This window comes from Aethalodelphis obliquidens, unplaced genomic scaffold, assembly GCF_003676395.1.
Source record: "Aethalodelphis obliquidens isolate GAN/ISIS:26980383/991018 unplaced genomic scaffold, ASM367639v1 scaffold19, whole genome shotgun sequence".
Taxonomy (NCBI): Eukaryota; Metazoa; Chordata; class Mammalia; order Artiodactyla; family Delphinidae; genus Aethalodelphis; species Aethalodelphis obliquidens.
Window position 1 is genome coordinate 3,345,985 of NW_020837963.1, and position 20,241 is coordinate 3,366,225.

At 50.5% G+C, this 20,241-nt stretch overlaps 1 protein-coding gene across 3 annotated transcripts in view; it reads right to left on the bottom strand.

The window, feature by feature from the left end:
- Nucleotides 1-1,940: 1,940 nt before the first annotated feature.
- Nucleotides 1,941-20,241, bottom strand: part of ST8SIA5 (ST8 alpha-N-acetyl-neuraminide alpha-2,8-sialyltransferase 5) — a 62,409-nt gene continuing 44,108 nt past the window's right edge. For 2 of the 3 annotated variants that reach the window (XM_027118854.1, XM_027118853.1), the window contains 5 exons: nt 12,292-12,378; nt 8,778-8,922; nt 4,572-4,684; nt 3,696-3,788; nt 2,046-2,560 (listed from right to left, as the gene is read on the bottom strand). In XM_027118854.1, the coding sequence (XP_026974655.1) occupies nt 2,092-2,560; nt 3,696-3,788; nt 4,572-4,684; nt 8,778-8,922; nt 12,292-12,378 (907 nt within the window). In that variant the 3' untranslated portion in view covers nt 2,046-2,091. Of the gene's footprint in view, nt 2,561-3,695; nt 3,789-4,571; nt 4,685-8,777; nt 8,923-12,291; nt 12,379-20,241 lie in introns of all 3 variants that reach the window. The other variant, XM_027118855.1, reaches the window with a different exon arrangement.

Below are 20,241 nucleotides of genomic sequence, written 5' to 3' on the forward strand. Positions count from 1 at the left end.
AGGGTTCTGTCCTCAGCAGGCATTCAACAGAGCCCCTGGCACGACTTGACCCAGGCCACCTCCCTGTTCTGGGCCTGTTTCCTTATGTGGGACAAAATGGTCTTTAAGAGCCTTCCAGTTCTGACATTCTGTAGTTTCAAGAAAGGGGCTCAATTAACCACAAACAAGTGGCTGGAAACCTCAGTTAACTGGAACCTTTCCAGCCATTCCTTCCTTGGGAGAAACAGGCAGAGCACAGGGAAGCATAACCACCCACCGTCCTTAGTAGTGTTTCCTGGTTCGCCAAGTGCTTGGGCCTAATTTACCTCATTGTCTACTTCCTTGCTCTGCAGACAAGCAGACGGGTTCAGAGCAGCCCCAGGTTCTCCCAGTGAGGAACAGAGCTCAGAAGCAAGGCCAGCATCTAGAGCAGTGTCGTGCATGGAGTACTTGCTCTATATTGGCCCACCAACATGAAATCCAGGCAAGAGGAAGGGGTTCTGCCCTGGATGGGGAGCCTGGGGGCCCGGGACAAGGCCTGTGCCCACCTGTCTCTCACCAGCTGGGCCTATTGCTCTGCCTGTAAAATGAGGTGATGAGATGAAAGGTCCCGTTCCCTGCTGTGCTCTCACAGTCCCTCCCCCTCTGAACACCCAGTGGGCGGGGCCAGAATTTGCCTATGGTCTGCCCTCCACTCCTAGAAGACAGAGATACTGCCTTTACGTGTCACCTTGTCTTCCCAAGCCCAGCCCCAAACCAAAGCAGAATAGGCTTCAGGAAATATTTATGGGAAGGAGGGGAGAAAGGAGGAAGGGAAGAAGGGTGAGAGCAAAGAAGGGAGGGGGGAGGGAAGGAGGGAGGAGGGAGGGAGCTGAAGGTCTTTCAGGACTAATACTCTACGATTCCACAAAGCTAAATTCTAAGGCAATTCATACCACGCAAAATTCTAAGGCAAAACACCACGGGGGAAGCAAAGGGATGTGAAATGACATGTGAACCCCTTTTAGGCTAGGTCCAGCTGACTTCCCAAAGCAGAGGCCCTGTGGGTCCGTGCGTGTGAAGGCCACCAGGCTGAGTGCTGTGGGAAGTCCCGCCTTTACAGTAGAACCTCAGTGATGCTGGTGTCAGAGACCATGGCTCACTTCCATCGCTAAGCTCACCAGTCACATGTCAGCGTTTTCCAGTCTGGAGCCTTACGGTTCCAATTCAGGAACATTATACAGCAGGATTGTGCAGTATTCAGGAACACACAGAGGGATGGATCTTATAAATAACTCCTGGTTAAAACAGATCTGAAGATAGGGAGACAGAAGAGGAAGCAAGTTGCTAAGCACTTATTGAGTCGGTAACATTGGCTTGGAAACCTTAGTGCAAATGGCTGGTCTGGTTTATTTCCTTCTCATCAAAAGATCAAACGCAGGATTGAACTTGGAGGCGCCAAGACTTATGTGTGTGCCTGCGGATGTGTTTGAAGGGTGTGGCTCTCCTTGGCTGACGGTGTCTCGGCGAAGATCGGAACACACAGGCCTTGCATCAGATCTCACAGTGCCGCTTGATGGACTCGGTTGGTGGAACCTTGGTTGGTAATCCCTGGACCTCTCTGAGCCACTGTCCCCACAGGAAGGTCTGGCCGCTGGGTTGGCCTCTAAGCGCTGAGGTTCTCTACAACAATTCAGGGCTGAGGCCTGGGTATAAGGCTCAGGAACCCAAAATCCTGAGTTAAATCTTAACCATGCTCATACGTCCTGTCTCCCTCTTTTCCGTTCCCGCTGGGGCCTTCCTCTAGCTGCAAAGAGCCCATACAGTTTGTGCTCTCTTGGTCGCTAAAACTGAGTGGAAATGTGCTTGATTCACTTGCAATCCCCAGGGCCACGACCTTGAGCTGTGGCCCAGCAGCGCGCTACCCATGCGCAGGTGGGGGGCGCTCGGCATGGAGCTGACTCCGCCTGGCCCCCAGCCCAGCCTCCCAGCCCACAGGACCCAAGCCCGAAGCCGAGCGTCCGAGGGCGTGCCAGCCTCAGCGCCAGGCCTTCGCCCTGCCCTGCGGGTGGGCGGGCGGGCGAGGAGGAGCGAGGTTCCGTGTGCCGGGCTGGCGGGCAGCCTGCGCCGCCCTCAGCAGCAGTTGCAGGTGCCCGTGTGCACGCGCAGGATGCCGCGGCTGTGCAGGTGCAGGAAGTTGAAGATCTCGGAGGGCATGGCGTGGAAGCCCGGGCGGGGCTTGACGTTGTCATAGTAGTGGTGGGTGATGTAGAGGCCCGAGGGGTTCATGGGGAAGGCCCAGAAGCCGAACAGGTGCACCTCCTCGCACAGTTCCAGAGCCGCCGTGACCAGGATGAGGCCGGTGCTGATGCGCTTGGCGCGCACCCCGAGGCTAAGCCAGTAGCGCGACACGTTGACCAGGTACTGCGGGTGGAAGTAGTACACGGCCTGCGGCGACTCGAAGTCATCCAGCACGTACTTGACGCGGATGGACACGTCGGTGTTGCGCGTGTTGTAGAATGCAGGCAGCAGCACGGACGCGTTCTCGTACACCTGCAGCACCCGGTAGAAGGGCCGCCGCCACTTCTCCAGCTTGTGGAACCTGGCGGGGGCGCAGGGTGAGACGGGGCCCCGGGAACCCTCCGTTTGCCCCACCCCTGCACCCTGGGGTCTTTTCAAAGGACGTAGGAGCCCCTCAAGGCCACCACCCCGCCTTCTTTCGTCTCAGTCACTTAGCAGATGAATGTCCACCTTCCTCCGGGACGGTTATATTTTTGTAAGTGAGTGCCGGAGAGGGCAATCTGGACCCAAAGGGACAAATATCTAGTGTGTGGTTGCAGGGGAAGGGTAATACTTAACCCATACGGCTGAGGGTGCCCGGGGCGGGCTCAGAGGGGAAGGGGCGAGGGAGTGGAGGCTTTCCCTAGAGCCCTCAGGACTCACCTGTCCTGCCTTCCCCAAGGACTCACCTGTCACTGCCTTCCCCCAGTGAGGAACACCAAACCAGCTGCCTGTCCTCTGAGCCCTTCCTCCCCTCGCTCGCCTTTCTCTTTACACTGAACAGCCCTCCCAGCTGGCTCGCTGCGCACCTCTCTGAATGCTCCCTCACTCAGCTGACTCCTTGTAAATGTGCCCGGGCATCTGACCGGGTTTAACAACTCCCCCTCCTCTTACCCTTCATCTGACCTGGAGGTGTGACTATGCCCCAGTTGGAGTTTTAACCCCATCAGCCCCTCCCCCAGGCCTCCCAGACAGACCCCAGGAGGGGAGTCAGGAGCGGGGGTTGAGGTCTTTGCATGAGGCTTCTCCCCACTGCCGGCGGACACACTGTGTAGGGAGCTGCCTGCCCCCATCACACACTGGAAAGCTCTCTGGCCCATCTCTAGGGAAAGAGAGTCTAGACCAGTGCTGTCCAAAAGAAATATAATGCAGGCCACAAATGTAATTTTAAATGTTCTAGGAAGCACATTTAGAGAAGTAGAAAGAAGTAGGTGAAATTAATTTTTACAGTAGATTTTATTTAACCTGATATACCCCGAATACTATCATTTTAATACGTAATCAGTATAAAAATGTAATAAGGCACGGCCCATCCTCTTTCTCATATTAAGCTTTTTAAATCAAGTGTGTGTGTTGCACTTACAGACGGCACATCTCAACTGGATAGTGCCCCGTGGCCACACATGATGAATGGCTATCATATTGGACAGCACAAGTTTAGAAAGAGGGCCACTGACCTCTCTGTGATGATGCTGGGGTTCACCGTGACCACATCTGTCTTCACCCCTACATCCATGGTGTACTTCTCCGAGATGGGGGGTAGGTTGCACCTGCAGAAGAGATGAGGCAGCCCGACTGCATGTGGTATGTCATTCTAGATAGAGCTGGGGAGCTGGGGTGTGGTGAAGAAAGGGCTGGTGATCATGTGGGCAGAGGGACACAGAGGAAACCAGCTGGGTGGAATCTTCGTGCCTGGGCATGGAAGGGCAAGTTCAACCCCTTCCCTCACCAACCCTGGGTGACCCAATGGTTGTAGATACACGACCCATGAGATCCCACTGCAGCCTCAACCCAAGTCTCTTTGCTTTAAACTCTCATTTTCAACCTATCTTCTTCACCCAGGCTAAAGAGGTAAGTGAGGGTCCCCAAAGAGATAAGAAGGGCTTCTACATAAGGAAGAAGAAATACAAGGACAAGTGTCTAGCTTAGGTAAGGCCAGGGTGAAGCTCATATTGGTGTCAGCCACAAGACTACCCTGGTTCCAAGCGGTGCTTCCAGAAGAGTGGAACCCAGCCAGAGAGGTGGCTGTCCAGGCGACCTCACCAACAGATCTGCATGACCCCTGGGAGTCCTCAGTGTCTTCACATCTATTATGTTATTTGCTCCCATTCTGCAGATGTGGAGACTGAGGACCTGAGAGATTCAACCCTTGCAAGGGACAGAGCTAAAGGGGGAAGGGACAACCCAGAGCATGAGGTCTGCAGGGGTGGAGGGTGGGGAGTAATCACGTAAATGGCAGCACTAGCAGGCTGGGGAACCAGAAAGGGGGCAGGCACGGAGCGGGAGGGCCATGGGGGTAGAAGTGGCAGGTGCAGACCCGGGGCAATTCTTACCGGAAGACAAAGTCGGCGCTGTTGATCTCCCTCCCGCAGCGGCTGTTCTTTAGGATGCCCCCATTGCCCACCACGGCACATTTCTTAAATTGGGACCGGTAGTAGGGCATGTCCTGGGGAGACAGGGGCACAGCTGTCAGAGGCGATGCCCCCCCTGCCTTCATCTGGTGCTCTCACCTCTGCGCCCACGTCCACCTCCACTCCTCGTAGCCTCACAAGACAGCCTTGTAGTAAATGTGGGAGAAAAGTGGTTATTCCACTTTGCAGATGAAAAGAGAGGTCAAAAGCTTCGTTCTCAGTTCCACGGGCAATTAGGAATGAGCTAGAACTGGAAGCCAGATCTCCACAGCCTTTTTCAATAAGCCCTGGGATGCCTCCGGTTTCCAGAAAGATGAGAGTACAAGTTATGGCTAACCCTGCTTGCCTTTGGTTTTCCCAATGGAATCCCAGCTTCTTTTACTTCTAATCCACATATTTTAATGGTTAATGCAGACCTTCTGGGAGATGACAGCAGCAGAGATGTGGCAGAGCCACCAGGGCCCTAAACCTAGCCCTCACCCCTTTCAGCTCAGGGTAAGATACAGACCCTCCCTCTGCTCCATGGGGAGGGCACAGGCCTGGGATAGAAAGGTCATATAGACTGGGACAGATGCCAGGACTTGGTAGCAGCAGAGACAACTGACGGGGGTGGGCCAGCAAGGCCACGCCAGGGGAGCAGTGAGAGGCAGGGACACTGGAATCTCTGTCAAGAAAAAGTGTTGAGCACAGAGAGCCCAGGACTCACTCTAGTAATGATGACAGCCACGGGGGCACTGGGAGGGAGCATCCCCCAGCGCTCCAACCTGGTCATACCTCGGCTGGTGGTGTTACCTTGGTCTGGGCGCTGGCTGCCCACAGAGACTCCCTGGGCATGCTTTCCAGGGGACCACAGGCAAGTAGGCAGGAAAAAGCAAATACTGGCCTGATTAGGAGACCTGGTTCTAGGCCACGTCCCCATTCTAGGCCTCGTGGGCATCCTGAGGCAGGTGGGACCAGGCAGGCTCAGGGCACGAGTGTAGACCTGGAGTCCAGGGTAGGGTGACCAACCATCCCAGCTGGCCCAGGACTAGGGCACTTTGCTTGGGATGCAGGACTTATATTTGGTCAAACCAGGATTGGGCACCCTAGTCAACGGACCCAGTTCAATCCTGGTTTTGCTCCACAATGAGGTGAGGAAACCACGGACAAGTGTTTTGAGCCCTCGGTGACTTGGTTTTGTAAATTTTGTAAAGCTTATTACAAATTAAACTTTGTAATTTGTAAAATAAGAATAGTAACGTGTATTTCTTGTGACTACATTTGAGATGATGTAAAGCAGAGCTTCTCAACTTGGCACTACTGATGCTTTGGAGCAGCTCATTCCTTGTGGCAGGGTTGGCTGTGTAGTGTGTAGTGGCATCTCTGGCCTCTTCCCACTAGATGCCAGGAGCACCCCCCCCCCCCCGCCGTCATGACAAGCAAGAGCATCTCCAGACGTTGCCAAATGTCTCCACCTCCCTGCCCCCCACGTCGAGAACCACTGGAGTAGATGGAAAGCTTACCCACTGCAGTGCTTGGCGCAGAGGTGTCTCTGCAAGGGGACCAGGTGGTTATTACGGGATGGCCCTGAAGTTACCCGCCATCTCTGTCACCCAGAGGCTGCCGGGCAGCTTTCCTCCTATCTCACACCAGCTGGCCAGCCCTGCGTGACAGTGGCCCTGGTCAGCACCTGGGGCTTACGTTGGAACCAAGTGCCAGACAAGTGTCACGGAAAATCCCAGTACAATGGGATCATCAGCAATTAGGCTAAATCTAAAGGAGATGCTGCACCTGTCTGTGGGAGACTGTCCTTCCTCATGGCACATTTTCCCTGGAGGGCCAGGCTCCGGGAACCGGGACGGGGAAAACAAGGGCGTCTCGTGGCCAGTGGGGGGAACTGCACTGTTTGACTTTGACCAGAGAAAGAATAAAAACAAAGTCCTTTTTGGAGAGATCATCAAGGGCTTTTTATGTTCTATGTCAGTGTTTCTCACACTTCTGTAAATCAAAAACTACCTGGGTACTTTCTGAAAATACACATTCTTAGCTCCATCCCAGAACCACAGAATCAGAATCTTCAGGGTCAGGGTAGGAGCCCAAGAAGCTGCATATTTTTCAACGCCCCCCCAAAAAACTCACCTTAGGGAAGTTTGGGAAATACTTCTACATCACATGCTCTAATTCGGGGGTGGTAAATTACGGCCTGTGGGCCACATCTGACCCTCCACCTATTTCTGTACAGCCAGCAAGCTAAGAATAGATTTTATATTTTTTCAAGGGTGGGAAAAAAGAATACTTTGTGATGTGTAAAGCATATAAAATTCAAATTTCAATGTCTAATGGGAACTAAAGCGTTATTGGGATCCAGCCACACTCTGTTGCTTACTCGTGTCTGTGGCTGCTTCATGCTAGAACGATAAAGGTGAGTAGCTGTGACAGAGACCATATGGCCTGCGCGTTTGGCAACCCCTGTTCCACTTCCCTGGGCCTCAGTGGCCCATCCCCATGGCCCTCCTTGCATCCATATGTTATACCTGAGCTGTATGTCACCCACTGGCATTACCTGCAAGTTCACCTGCTGTCACCAGTCTCACGTTCCAGGCCTTGAAAGACCCACCTCGTAAAGACGACTCACACCCCATCGTCCTCCAGCGCTGCTGTGGGAGGGTATGTTTGACACCCGTCCACCTCCAGCTCCTCCCCATTTCTCCCCTCCCCCGCCAGGCCCAGTCATACCAGTGCACTCTGGTGCTCGGAGCAAGAAGTAATTATACTCCAATAAAGATATTTAAATAAATAAAAAAGAATGCAGGGAACCCCTGGACTTTACTTCATTAGCACTCCCCGGAGCAGGGCAGCCCAGCCCCGCACATTTCATCCAGCAAGAACTGAACCCGCCCCACCCCCTAGTTTGCTAGAACGCCAGCAGGTCTACAAACTGGACCCACTAAACCCTGCCCTGGGCTGGCACTCTCCAGGGGGTGCCTATAAACACCTTGCATGGAACCTTCCTCTTCAGGTGGTAACCATCCTCATCCGCTGACCATACAGGCTCCAGGGTCCCTTCTCCAAGGGTCTGGTGCAACGACTAGGCCAGAAGCGCCTGCCTGCGCCTGGGTTCTGTGATCTGAGCACTTTGCTCATGTGGGCCACTCATTCTGTGGCCCCCCTGGCCAAGGAGCCTCGTGCTGGCCCTGAATGAACAGCCTCCCTCCAGGCTTCTCATAGGTGAAGGAAAAAATAATAATAAACATCTCTCTTGTTTAAGTCTCTGATATTTTGGATTTTCTGTTCTAAGCAGCCAAACCTATTCCTAGTCCAAACCCCAGTGTTACAGACAGTGAGAGTGGAGGCTTGAAAGACAAAAAGGACTGCCCAAGGTCAGCCAATACGAGATCAACCTTTCAGCGCTTTACTTTGTATGGTTTGCGCTCTTGTGCACACAACCTTTGCATGTACATTTTTTAAAAATTATTAATTAATTTATTATTTATTTTTGGCTGTGTTGGGTCTTTGTTGCTGCGCGCGGGCTTTCTTTAGTTGTAGTGAGCAGGGGCTACTCTTCGTTGTGGTGCACGGGCTTCTCATTGCAGTGGCTTCTCTTGTTGTGGAGCACAGGCTCTAGGCGAGCGGGCTCAGTAGTTGTGGCTCCAGGGCTCTAGAGCACAGGCTCAGTAGCTGTGGCGCACGGGCTTAGTTGCTCCACGGCATGTGGGATCTTCCCGGACCAGGGCTCGAACCTGTGTCCCCTGCATTGGCAGGTGGATTCTTAAGCTCTGCGCCACCGGGGAAGTCCCTGCATGTACATTTTTGCTCTTGTGCCTCCCTCGGGTTGGGGACAAATGTTTAATCCTGCTCCCAGATAGCTTCGGGATGTTCTCTGCAAGCAAGGCAATAACCAAAACTTCACAACCACTTTCTTGCCAACAGTCATTCAAATAACAGCCAGTTGGCATTCTTTGTGCTCCGACAGAACCCCCAGGAACCCCGGAGGACGGTCTACTGAGCCTACGAGAATGGCAAGCCAGGACCAGGACAGCTGGGTGCAGGGCACAGCTGAGTGATGCCACGCCACACGGGCATGGCCACAGAGGGCCCTACTGGGTCAGCTCCATTGTCCCACCCGGACCGCCCTGCCCAAAGCAGCACCTTGGGAAACATGTGGAAGATCTCCCGGTTGATGTGGTAGATGCCGCTGGTGTCCACCTCATACTTGAGTTTCGTCCCCAGGGGCGTGTTCTTCTGGGTGGTGAAGAGGAAGGAGGGGGCATTGCAGCACCTGGACAGAGTGGACCTGCCGGGCAGGAGATAGACAGAGAGAGACCAGTGACACAGGGCAGAGCGGAGCCTCTCAGAGGACAGAGGGGTCATGGAACTGAGGTCCCTTGAGGAGGCCAGGGAGTGCCATACTTTCCCACCCACCCCTGCCCCTGCCCCCGCACCTCTGCTTCAATACTCCTCCCAATGCCCAAGCTTTTCAGGGTCCAGCCTGGTCTCCCTCTGTGAGCTCCCAGCTGCCCTGTCCCCACTGGCCGCACTGGCCTCCAAAGGCCCAGAGCACAGACTGGGCATCCCTCGCTTCATCATCTGTCAACTCCCTCTCCGCTTGAACGAAAGCCCCTGCGTGGCAGGGACCCTGCCTCTCTGGATCCTGCACAGTGTCAGACACGTGGGGGTCAACTACCAAAGTCCTGCCAACTGCGGGCTGAAGCATTCCCCACGTGAGATTTCACAAGAGCCGCTAAGCCTTCTACTACTTCTCAGAAATGCTTCTTCATCCAGCTCTAAAGGAAAACACAGGCATAAGAGCTCTTCCTTGGTTTTTGGCCCCCATATCTGACTCTAGACAAGGCTAACCCTGTCTGATGGGGTCAAAAAGCAAGACATACACAGTCAACAGAAATGTGCCATTTCAGTGATTTACAAACTGTCTTAGGAACAGGGGAGGGTCAGAAATTGGGGTGGTGGGTTGATACTGGATGACTGCCTGCAGAAAGTGGATCCTGGCTTCCAGAAGTTTTAAGGAGTTCATTATTTAAAAAAAAATCGCTGTGGTTTTCACTGACAAAAACACTCGAACATGAGCTACAGAAAGGTTAGAGCTCAGATGATGCAAGCAGGCTTAAAAAGACAGCCTTCAAGGGAGAGTGGGGCTGTGAGGCAGGCTTGGGAGCTAGCCAGGCCAGAGAATCCCGATTTCCTCTTCTCTGCAGCTGGTGTTCCGCCCGGCAATGTATTCTCCCAGGGTGCCTGCAAGGCTTGGTGATGGGGTCAGATCCTAGGCACACGCTGCTCCCCTATCCTGGGCACCTAAAGCCCCACCCTGGCTGCAGAGGGGCTGGATTTGACAAAGGATGCAAAATGCCACCCTCTCACAGGGGGCTGTGAGCCCACGAGGACCCACTTTCTCCACAAACAGCAGCAGGGGGCCAGTACACTGGCCTTCGGCCCCCAACACTGGCTCTGGGCACAGTTACATCCAGCCTCTGGGCAGCCCTGGGAGGAACGGAACGCCATCCCCATGGAGTCTGGATGACGACCACTAACTAAAGTTGAGGACGAGCTTTCTGGAAAACCCACACCGAAGGTGTGGCATGGAAACTTGAGCCGCCAACCTGGTGTCAGGAGGCCGGGCTTCTAGTTTCTGCTCTGCCCCCACCAGCTGTGGGGCTTCGGGCAGGTCTCTTCCCCTCTCTGAGCCTCCGTTTTCTCAACTGTAGAATGCAGGGCTGACTCTTCTGACCCTCTGTAATCCTGTGACTCCAAATTGCCAAAGCCAGGAAGGCTGCACCCATTGTTTTTTGTGACTTTATCTCTTGCAGGGACTTCACTGGGGAGCTCAGTTGGTTGCTGGCCATAGAGAGCGGTCTCTGCTGGGGAGGGTTGGGTTTTAAAATGTGACTGAGGCTTCCCAGGGGCAAGGCCAGAGGCCTGGCCAGGCAGGAGCCATAGGTGAGCATTACAAACCAGCATCTGGCTGGTCCAGAAACGCCATTTTGTCAGCCCACTGGCGAGTACCCAAGGGAGGGAGACTGACAAACTAACCAAGCTCACGAGCGACTGATATATAAACCAGAATGCCAGAGTGTCCATTTGTAAGCAGCAGGCGGGGGAGGGCCTCTGTTACAGTATTCCTTTCCTGTCACTGGAATGCTCATGCCTGTGTTCTAGCTCACTCCCGCATCCCACCCCACTTCACTGCACCATGTTCTTGCACCTAAATTAAGAGTCTCATCATCATTCAATGAGCTTGTAATGAGAGCAAAGGGGGACGACCAACTGGCCTTGAAGCTTTTCCCATTCAGAGCATAGCAAGACTGGATGTCACTTCTCTTTCCCCCACCGCCAGAAAGGTCTCAGCTCCCCCAGAGCCTCTCCCCGGATCGTGCTGGCTGATCCCTGCCAAAGGCTCCCCCGCGGATCCTGGTTTTTCTCTTGCCACATCATTTTCCCGTTGCTACATTATTTCCTTAGGTATGTGAATCCCACTGGCGAGGCTTCTGGACAACATCCTCTGGCATCTCACTGACCCTGTCCACGCTGAGTTCGATTTCAGCATGCCCTCAGTGTGCTTGGGCCTCCCCGTCACACACCACCCTCAGTATCGCTTCGCTCTAAGGGCGGAATTGGGGCTGCGTTTACAGCACAGACCTTGGACCCGTTGCCCACAGTCTAGTCTATGGTACGTGGGTCTCTGCAAACTACTGCCGGGCCTTAGCTGGGTTTCTGCAGTCTCCTAGAGGCATCTGGTTGGGGGCTGCTGGCACCTGCAGCACGTTCCTAAAACGTGCCACTTAAAACTGCCTCTCAACTTGGCCCAGAATTGCAACAAACTGGAACAAATGACTTATACAGAAAATACAAAATACTTAGTGTTATTTGCTTTTCACAGCTTCCCGTGGAGGATTCCTTCATGCAGATGGCTCTTCAGCACATTCAAACTACAGCCTGAGTTGCTAAAATCCAATTTATACACACATTCCCAGGATTCTGTCAATTCCATTCAATAAGGTCTACCCTGCACTAAAAACATACCATTAACTCCTAGAATTTTAGAGTGGAGAGGCCCCTATAGCTCACCACTAATCACAGAGACTGTCTGGACATCTGCTAGGCTCTCAAAGACAGGGGAACATTAAGATACAGCTCTTGCCTCCTGGGAGCTTATAACCTGTCAGTTTCGGTTAGAGAGCAGTTAGGGAATAAGCTACAGCAGGGCTCAAGTGGCTGGTCTAGGCTGTAGAAGCCCAAGCGCTCTGAAAAGGAGAGGACTGCTAAGTTAGAGCAGCTGCCCGAGGAGCAGGGTGGGGAACGGGGTGAGGCCATGGAAGGTGCTTAATGTACCTGAATGCACGGGCCTCCTGGAGACCTCAAGCACCTCACCTCACAGTCAGGGGCTGTACTGGAGACAACAGCACTGACCACACAGGGCTGCTGCTAGGACTAAGGGCAGGGACATGCGGACAATACTCAGCAAGATGCCAGCCTCAGCCTGTGTGCTGAGTCAGAACCTCCCCACTCCCAGATTCCAAAGCCCAATCAGAGCCAGCTCTGGAGAAGATGTCCCTGGGGGCTGGCCTTGCAGGACGAGGGAGCTCTGAAGAGGTGCCTGGGAGGACCATATGAACAGAAGGGCTGGGGAGCACAGACGAGTCATAGATACTTGAACTGGTTGGCTTCAGAGATGTTCATCGCCCATTTGCACATCTGGAGGCTCTTCCACCTGTCGAACAGCTCCAACTGCTTCACCCTTGGGAGTGGAGGACAGAGAGTGCATGAAAGGGCCAGGCTGAACAATGTCATCATCCCCAGACATGCTCCCTTCCTCTTCCCCCTTATGCCAAATCCTGGGCTGGTCCCTTGTGTTAACTGTATTTTCTAATTTGCTATACTCTTGATTCTCTGACATCTGGGGACCTGTGAATTCCTAGAGATAGCAAACCACTCTCCTGCAAGCATGCCTTCCATACACACCTCAGCTAGTCCACAGCCCACACCTTCAATCACCTCCTTTATGAACAGAGCCACTAGTCCCTGCCCTCATCAGCCCAGAGCTAAGGATCAGACAACCAGGGGCAGTCCTTATGCCCCAAAGCCCACTGAAATTACTCAAACTAGCCAGTCGTGAACCTTTTCATCCTGCCTTGTCCATTCCTTTCCACGAAAACCACAATAAAGGGTCTCACCTCTGCTTTCCCCTCATCCCTTTGCCTCCTGACCAACCCTGGTGCTTCCCCATGTGTCCCTGCGTGGTGTGCCATGCCTCCTGTCTCTAGGAATCTGTGAGCATAAGAACGTCTTCCTTCACAATAGCCTTTTGCATGTCTGTGTGTCTTACTATATGTGATCAAAACAAATCCCGGCACATTTTAAAACACCTTCCTCACATGCCCACCCCCAAGGGCCTTCACAGTTCTCCCAGGAACATCTGTCTATAGAGGGTGTAAGACCACTTCCCTAAGGTCTGTAGATCACCCCACACTGTGCTCAGCACACAGTAGGGCTCATTGCAAAGGCACAATGCCCTTCTCTTTCTCTTTTCTCAAGGGCAGATCACAATTTCCAGCGACAGAGAAGGAGAGGTGAGAAGCCTTTTGTCTGAACCACCATCTGCAAGGCTTTATGCCAGTTGGGTTTAGACATCTCAGCATTGTGACATCCCAAAGCACTCCCTGGAAAGGGAATGTCTAAATCTTGTAGGATTCTTCCTTTGACTGAAACCAGCAAAAAGAATTGGATCATGGAACCCTTTTCCCATTGAGCGGTGCCTCTGACTGGAGTTCTCAGGAATGCTGGGAGATGCTGGACAGACCATAATTTCCTTAAAGGCAGAGCCATGACTTTTGTCTCCTGACCTCCCACATTCCCCATCCCACAGTTAGGCATTATACTGTTGTCCAGGGTTACCTGGCTGTGGCCCGGTTCAGATGCTGGCTTGTCTTGGACACTGATGCAAGGGGAGCCCTTTAAAGGTCATTCTGGTTTGGTCATGAATGGGAAAGTGACAAGCCCCCAGGAGCTGAGTGTTATCAAAAAACTACCATTAATTGTGGTTCTTACTTTGAGGTCCACCAAAGGTCTTAAGGAAACCTATGAACCCTCTGAATTATAGGCAAAATCCCCTGTCTGTCCACCCATGTGCACATCTTAGGGAAAATCTGAAGCTTTCATCAGCTTCCAAAAAAGGTGCATGATTTCAAAAAAAGGCAAATACTTAACTGTAAAGTAAAAAAACAGGTTCATTCTGCAGAGCTGTGTCCCCCTGTGTTTAACTGGAGGGGGAAACAGTTGTTCCCAAACTAGGCAAGCCTCACCTACAGAGAGAGTATATGACTGGTGCTGGGAGGAATGATTGCAGGAAAAGTCATACAGGATAGTGACTAAGTACATAGATTTTGGAACCAGAAGGGGAGTTGGGCCTCAGACCCAGTTTAGGCACTTCCTAACTATGGGACCTCAGGCAGGCTATGTGACTGCTCTGAGCCTCAGTTTTCTCGCCTAGAAAATGGTCATAACACGAGATTATTGCTCACCCACCCAGATTTGTTAAGACTACTAACTAAGACGATGCAATAAATGACTAAGAATGGCGTCTGGCACGTGGAAAGTGCCCTGCAGGTGTAAGTTATTATTACTGTTAAACTAAGCTGTCTTGACAATGCCGACTCACAGCCCCCTGTACTTTCCCCTTCTGTAAAACCCATAACCTGTCATTACCTATGCCTGATACTTCCCACTAAATAGTAAATACCCTGGGGCAGGGGATCATGCCTGACTGTGACTCCAGTGCTAAGGCACATAGCAGATGAGTGGTAAATATTTGTTGAGTATATCAATAATTAATGAATGAATCAATAAGTCTGAGTTCAAATAAATTCTATAACTGTTTATTGAATTCCTTGATATGGCAGGAACTGGAGATACTGTGGTGAACAAAAAAACTCGCTGCCCACACAGACCTCACAAATGGGAAGCAAATATACAGGGATACGACACCAAAAGCACAAGCAATAAAAGCAAAAATGGACAAGTGGACTCCATCAAACTAAAAACCTTCTGCACAGCAAAGGAAATAATCAGCAGAGTAAAAAGACAACCCTACCAAACAGGAGAAAATATTTGCAAACCATATATCTGATAAGGGGTTAACATCCAAAATACATAGGAGCTCCTACAATGCAATAGCAAAAAAACAAATAACAGCAATAGCAAAAAAACAAATAACCTGATTTTAAAATGGGCAAAAGACTTGAAAAGACATTTCTACAAAGAAAACATACAAATGGTCAACGGGTACATGAAAAGGTGCTCAACACCACTAATCATCAGGGAAATGCAAATCAAAACCACAATGAGATACTACATCATACCTGTTAGAATGGCTATTATCAAAAAAACAAAAGATGACAAGTATTGGCGAGGATATAGAGAAAAGGGAACCCTCATACACTGTTGGTGGGAATGTAAAATGGTGTGGCTGCAATGGAACACAGCGTGGAGATTCCTCAAAAAATTAAACATAGAACTATCATGTGGTCCAGCAATCCCACTTCTGTAATTGAAATCAGAATCTTGAAGAAATACTTGCACCCCCATGTGCACTGCAGCATTATTCACAATAACCAGGATATGGAAACAACCTGCATGTTCACTGATGAATGAATGGATAAAGAAAATGTATTATATACATACAATGAAATATTATGCAGCCTTAAAAAATGGAAATCTTTCCATATGTGACAACTTGGATGAATCTGGAGGACATTATCCTAAGTGAAATAAGCTAGTCACCGAAGGACAAATACTGCATGATTCTACTCGTACGAGGTATCTAAAATAGTCAGTCTTATAGAAACAGAGTAGAATGATAGATACCAGGGGCTCGGGGAAGGAGAAATGAAGAGTTGCTATGAAGTTTCAGTTATGTAAGACCAATAAGTTCTAGAGATTTGCTGTAAAACTTAATGCCTACAGTTGGCAATACTGTATTGGACACTTACAAATTTAAGAGGGTAGATCTCATGTTAAGTATTTTTACCACAACCAGAAAAAAAACAAACCCAGATATTTAATGTCATGTTAGGGAGTGGTGAGTGCTACAAAGAAAAATGAAGCAAGGGACTTCCCCGGTGGTCCAATGGTTAGGACTCCATGCTTTCATTACCGAGGGCCCGGGTTCAATCCCTCGTTGGGGAACTAAGATCCCACAAGCCGCTCGGTGCAGTCCAGAAAACAAACAAAAAACCAAATTAATCCATTTAAAAAAAAGAAAAATGAAGCAAGAGGCTCTAAGGATATATCATACAGCACAGGGAATATAGCCAATATTTTATAATAACTATAAATGGACTATAACCTTTAAAAATTGTGTATCACTATATTGTACACCTGTAACTTATATAATATAGTACACCAGCTATACTTCAATTTAGAAAAAAAGAAATAATAAAAAAAAAGAAAAATGAATCAGGGGTTGAAAAGTGACTATTTCAGATGGGTTGATCAGGGAAGCCTTCCCTGAAGAGGGGAACCTTGCACAAAGAACTGAAATGATGCATGAGTGAGCCACACAAACATCTGGGGAAAGAGTATTACAGGCAGAGAGGAGTGAGTGCAAAGGCCCTGGGGCAGGAACCTGCCTGGCAGCTTTAAAGAGCTGGAAGGAGTCCCTCCTCTCATGCTGATGCCTTCCTTCCAGCTTTCCCAAACCCCCCACAGCAGCTCTTGCTTATTTAGCTCATGTGACATTGGAGGAGAGCTGCCGTTACACAGCGGCAACCTTGCTCACCCACTGCTGCCCTCCCTCACTCCCTGCAACCCACAGGCCCCTAGGGCAGCACCCTGAACAGCCAATGCCTCTAACCCCTCCAGAAACACAACCTTGGCAACACTGAAGGCCAGGGTCCCAAGTTCAACTGTTACCAGTGTCCAGGCCCCATCCTCTGTGCCTCCAATGTCCTTGTCACACACTGGATCCAGGTCGGGGCCTGGCTATCCAGCCTGGAATCCTGGTTCCATCTCTCACTGGCAATATGACCTCAGACAAGTCATTTAATCTCTCTGAGACTCAGCTGCTTTATCTGTAAGACAGATATAACCTCTGCTCTGCTGATCTCAAAGGTTGTCAGAAAGATCAAACGAGGCAATATGTATAAAAAAATTTTATAAGTTGCTTTACAAAGGCACAGATCACCTTTACTCTAAGATGAAGGGTTGAGCCAGCCACTTGCCTCCTTTCACCCAAGACATGACTAATATTCCAGAAGAGGGATAAAAAAAGACTAGATTGCTCTGAGAACAATCTAAAAAGAAAGAGCTCTTGGGGAAAAACGAAAATTCATTAGAAAAGTTGGAAGGTAAAGTCAAGGAATTTCTCAGAAAATAGAAACAAAGGGCAAAGAGATAGAAAAGATGAGATTAAAAGATATTCGAGGAGCAATCCAGAAGAATACCACCCTTAGAGGTACCGGAAAGACGAAGTGGAGCAAATTGGAGAGGAGGAAATATGAAGAAATCCAAGAGAAAGTTCAAGGGTTTGGAGTGAGCTCCAGATTAAGAGGTCTCCATGAGCGTGTATCTTGAGGTCCACCATCGGGCTATTCCAGAACTGTCATGATCTGTAAAGACTCCGGACAGAAGAAAACAGGTCACCTCACCTCCAAAGGAACAACTAGTACCGTGCTCATACAGCCCCGGATACCAGAAGATGATGGAGAAGGTCTTCAGCGTTCTGTGGGTGAATGATTTTCACCTAAAATATCAACCCCACCAAACCAAAAATTAAGAGAAGAATTAGGTCATGGAGACACAGAAGGACTCAAACCCTTACCTTCCACCCACTATTTGGGGGGAATTTACTTGAAGATGGGTGGAAGCAAAATGAAGGAGTAAACCAAGAAAGAAGCAGCTCCAGGTGAATCTAACCTACGGAGGCAGAGAAGGGAAGTGACAACAGTGTGTGACCCACCAAGAGAGCAGCCTGTCCAGGATGGAGAAAGAGGATGAGGGGAAACCCTGGGGGAATGCCTGGTCGATGGACAGGCAGGAAAAAAAGGGGGGGGGCATGATAGAGACAAAGTGTTCAAAGGGAAAAGATGACTAGAAGCTCGAGAAAAAAAGGGGGAAAAATGAATAGGAAAAGAGATGAGAATCACTGTTTTCTGATCTTCAAATTTTAGAGTCTGCCCATAGCAGGCCCCAAAGAGGCTTGCTATGGTTACAAATAGAATGTAAATGTTATCAGCCTTGACATTCTAAAGGTAAACTCACGGATGACTGAAGCCAGAGGCTGGAATTAAAAAGTTGGGGTAATTTTAATAGCCTCATCTTACAAAGTACAGGATCAAGAGATACTGCCAACATTTGGTAGAACAAAAAATAGGTTACTTAGGCGATCTATAGATAGAAGAACTAAAAATAGCAGTACCCCTCAACTGGGAAAAGTGGGGGGAATGGTTTGGGCTGGGTAAGGGAGCTGAATCCTCACCCACCACACCAGGACGTCAGTGAATGCTAAACACGGCATACATGGCACGCATAGGACTGAGAGGTACAAGGTAATTCCCAGAAGAAACAGCCGAGTAGCAGGCCTGGGGGAGAGGCTGTGGGGAAGGGGACCTTTGCTTTTTATTATTATAAACTTTTGTATTCTACCTGAGTTTTCTAGTCGTGTGCAGGAGATGCTCACCTTCATCTCGTTCTCCCTCACTGTTCTCCCCCTTTTCCGCCATGGCCTCTTCTGTTCCCACCTAGGTTTCGTCCACTTTCTCACTCATTTAACAGACACGTCCTGAGCCTGGGTAGGGTCAGGCAACAAGACTCAGAAAAGTGTGGGCACAAAGGGACATCCAGCCCTGAAAGCTCTGCCCAGCCAGCCCTGCTCCCAGCCTCTCTCCTGGTCTCAGTACAGGGCTCTGTGCAGGGTTCCCCGGCCCGGAAAGATGGGGAAGCGGTGGCAGGAGACACCAAGGGTGAGGTCCCAGGCATGGCCCCCATCAGTGTGTGAGCACAGGCAGCAATTGGCTTAAAAATAAAGAGGCCCTAGAATGACAAAAGTCAGCATAAATAATTTTTACAAGTATTAGGGACAATGTGATTTCGTAACAAATCATCACAGAGTAAATCCTCGTTGTATTGGATATTGTCTGGGAACGAGGCCTTTACCATGTGGGAATTTTCCAGCTGACTGATTTTTACCATTGACTGGAGCAATTTTGGGTCAGAATCATTCCCAGATGAATCACACACCCCACTGTCTCCTCAGATGGAATGCCAGCTGACGTTCATGTACCGGAAGGGCCTCTGGGCACGTCCGTCCAGCCCCTTCCATTCACAGATGGAGATCTAACCTTTTCCGGATGACTCAGGGTCTCCGCCGTGAGCACCACTCCTGGCTCTGGGCTGGAGCACAGTAACGCCCACAGGTGCCCAGGTAGCAGCAGAAACAGTCGGATTAGAGACCAGCCTCTGGCTTCTCCGATTCCAGCCCTGGGGGAGCCCACTGACCTCAGCTTGAGGACTCACTCAGGAAAGATATCACTTGGTATCACTGCTCCCTGATGACCCAGCAGGCTCACATGCCCCGTGAACAGCCCGGCCTCTCTCCTCTCAGACCCCCAGTACCACCAGCGCCAAGACTCCAGGGCCAGGGGACCACATGGAGGGCAACTGACATGGAAGAGACAGATGGGGTAAAGCTCACAGGTCGCCAGCTGGGATGGCCGCTCAGCTCAGGAGAACCGAGAGGGTGCCCCAAAGGCAGAGACAAGTAGAGCCAAACACGCAGAGGACCTTTTGTCACCAACACAAGTCCCTGACCAGGGACAAAGGGTGGCCACAGATCATGGGGGGAAATGAGGTTCCCATCACACCCCGCAATGTTCAAGACTTAGGCTTGAAACAAAGGGCCCGGTAACTTCTAATATGGTCCCTAAATGGAAGCTGTGATAAGAATTATTATGGGCTGAATTATATCTCCCTCAAAATTCATATGTTGAGCCCCAAACCCCAATATCTCAGAATGTGACTCTATTTGGAGGTAAGGCCTTTAAGAGGTGGTTAAGCTAAAATGACATCACCAGGGTGGGCCCTAATCCAATATGACTGATGTCCTTATAAGAAGAGGAAGTTAGGACACAGGTACGGAGGGAAGACCCTGGGAAGACAGAGAGAAGATGGCCACGTATCAGCCAGAGAGAGAGGCCTCGGGAGCAACTAAGCCTGCCGACACCTTGATCTCAGACCTCCAGCCTCCAGAACTGTGAGAAGATAAAGTTCTGTTGTTTAACCCCACCAGTCTGTGGTACTTTGTTATGGGAACCATAGCAAACCAAAACAAGGACTTATACTAATGCAGAGAAAATATATGGGTAGAGGGATGCCATGTGACAGAAGGATGGCCCATTTATAGGGTCTCTCAGACTTCCTGTCTAGATCTTGAAGTAACCATGAAGAAACTGTCTGCATTTTATAATTTAAAAGATTAATTCTTTACCCTTTGAAAACTCTAAGGTATGCTCTCAGTGAAGAGTGCTCCGGCTGTCCCCAGCGAGACATTTAAGGGGCCGAGATCTTTGAGTTCTGAGAAAAGATAAGGCCCTCTGCTCATACCTTT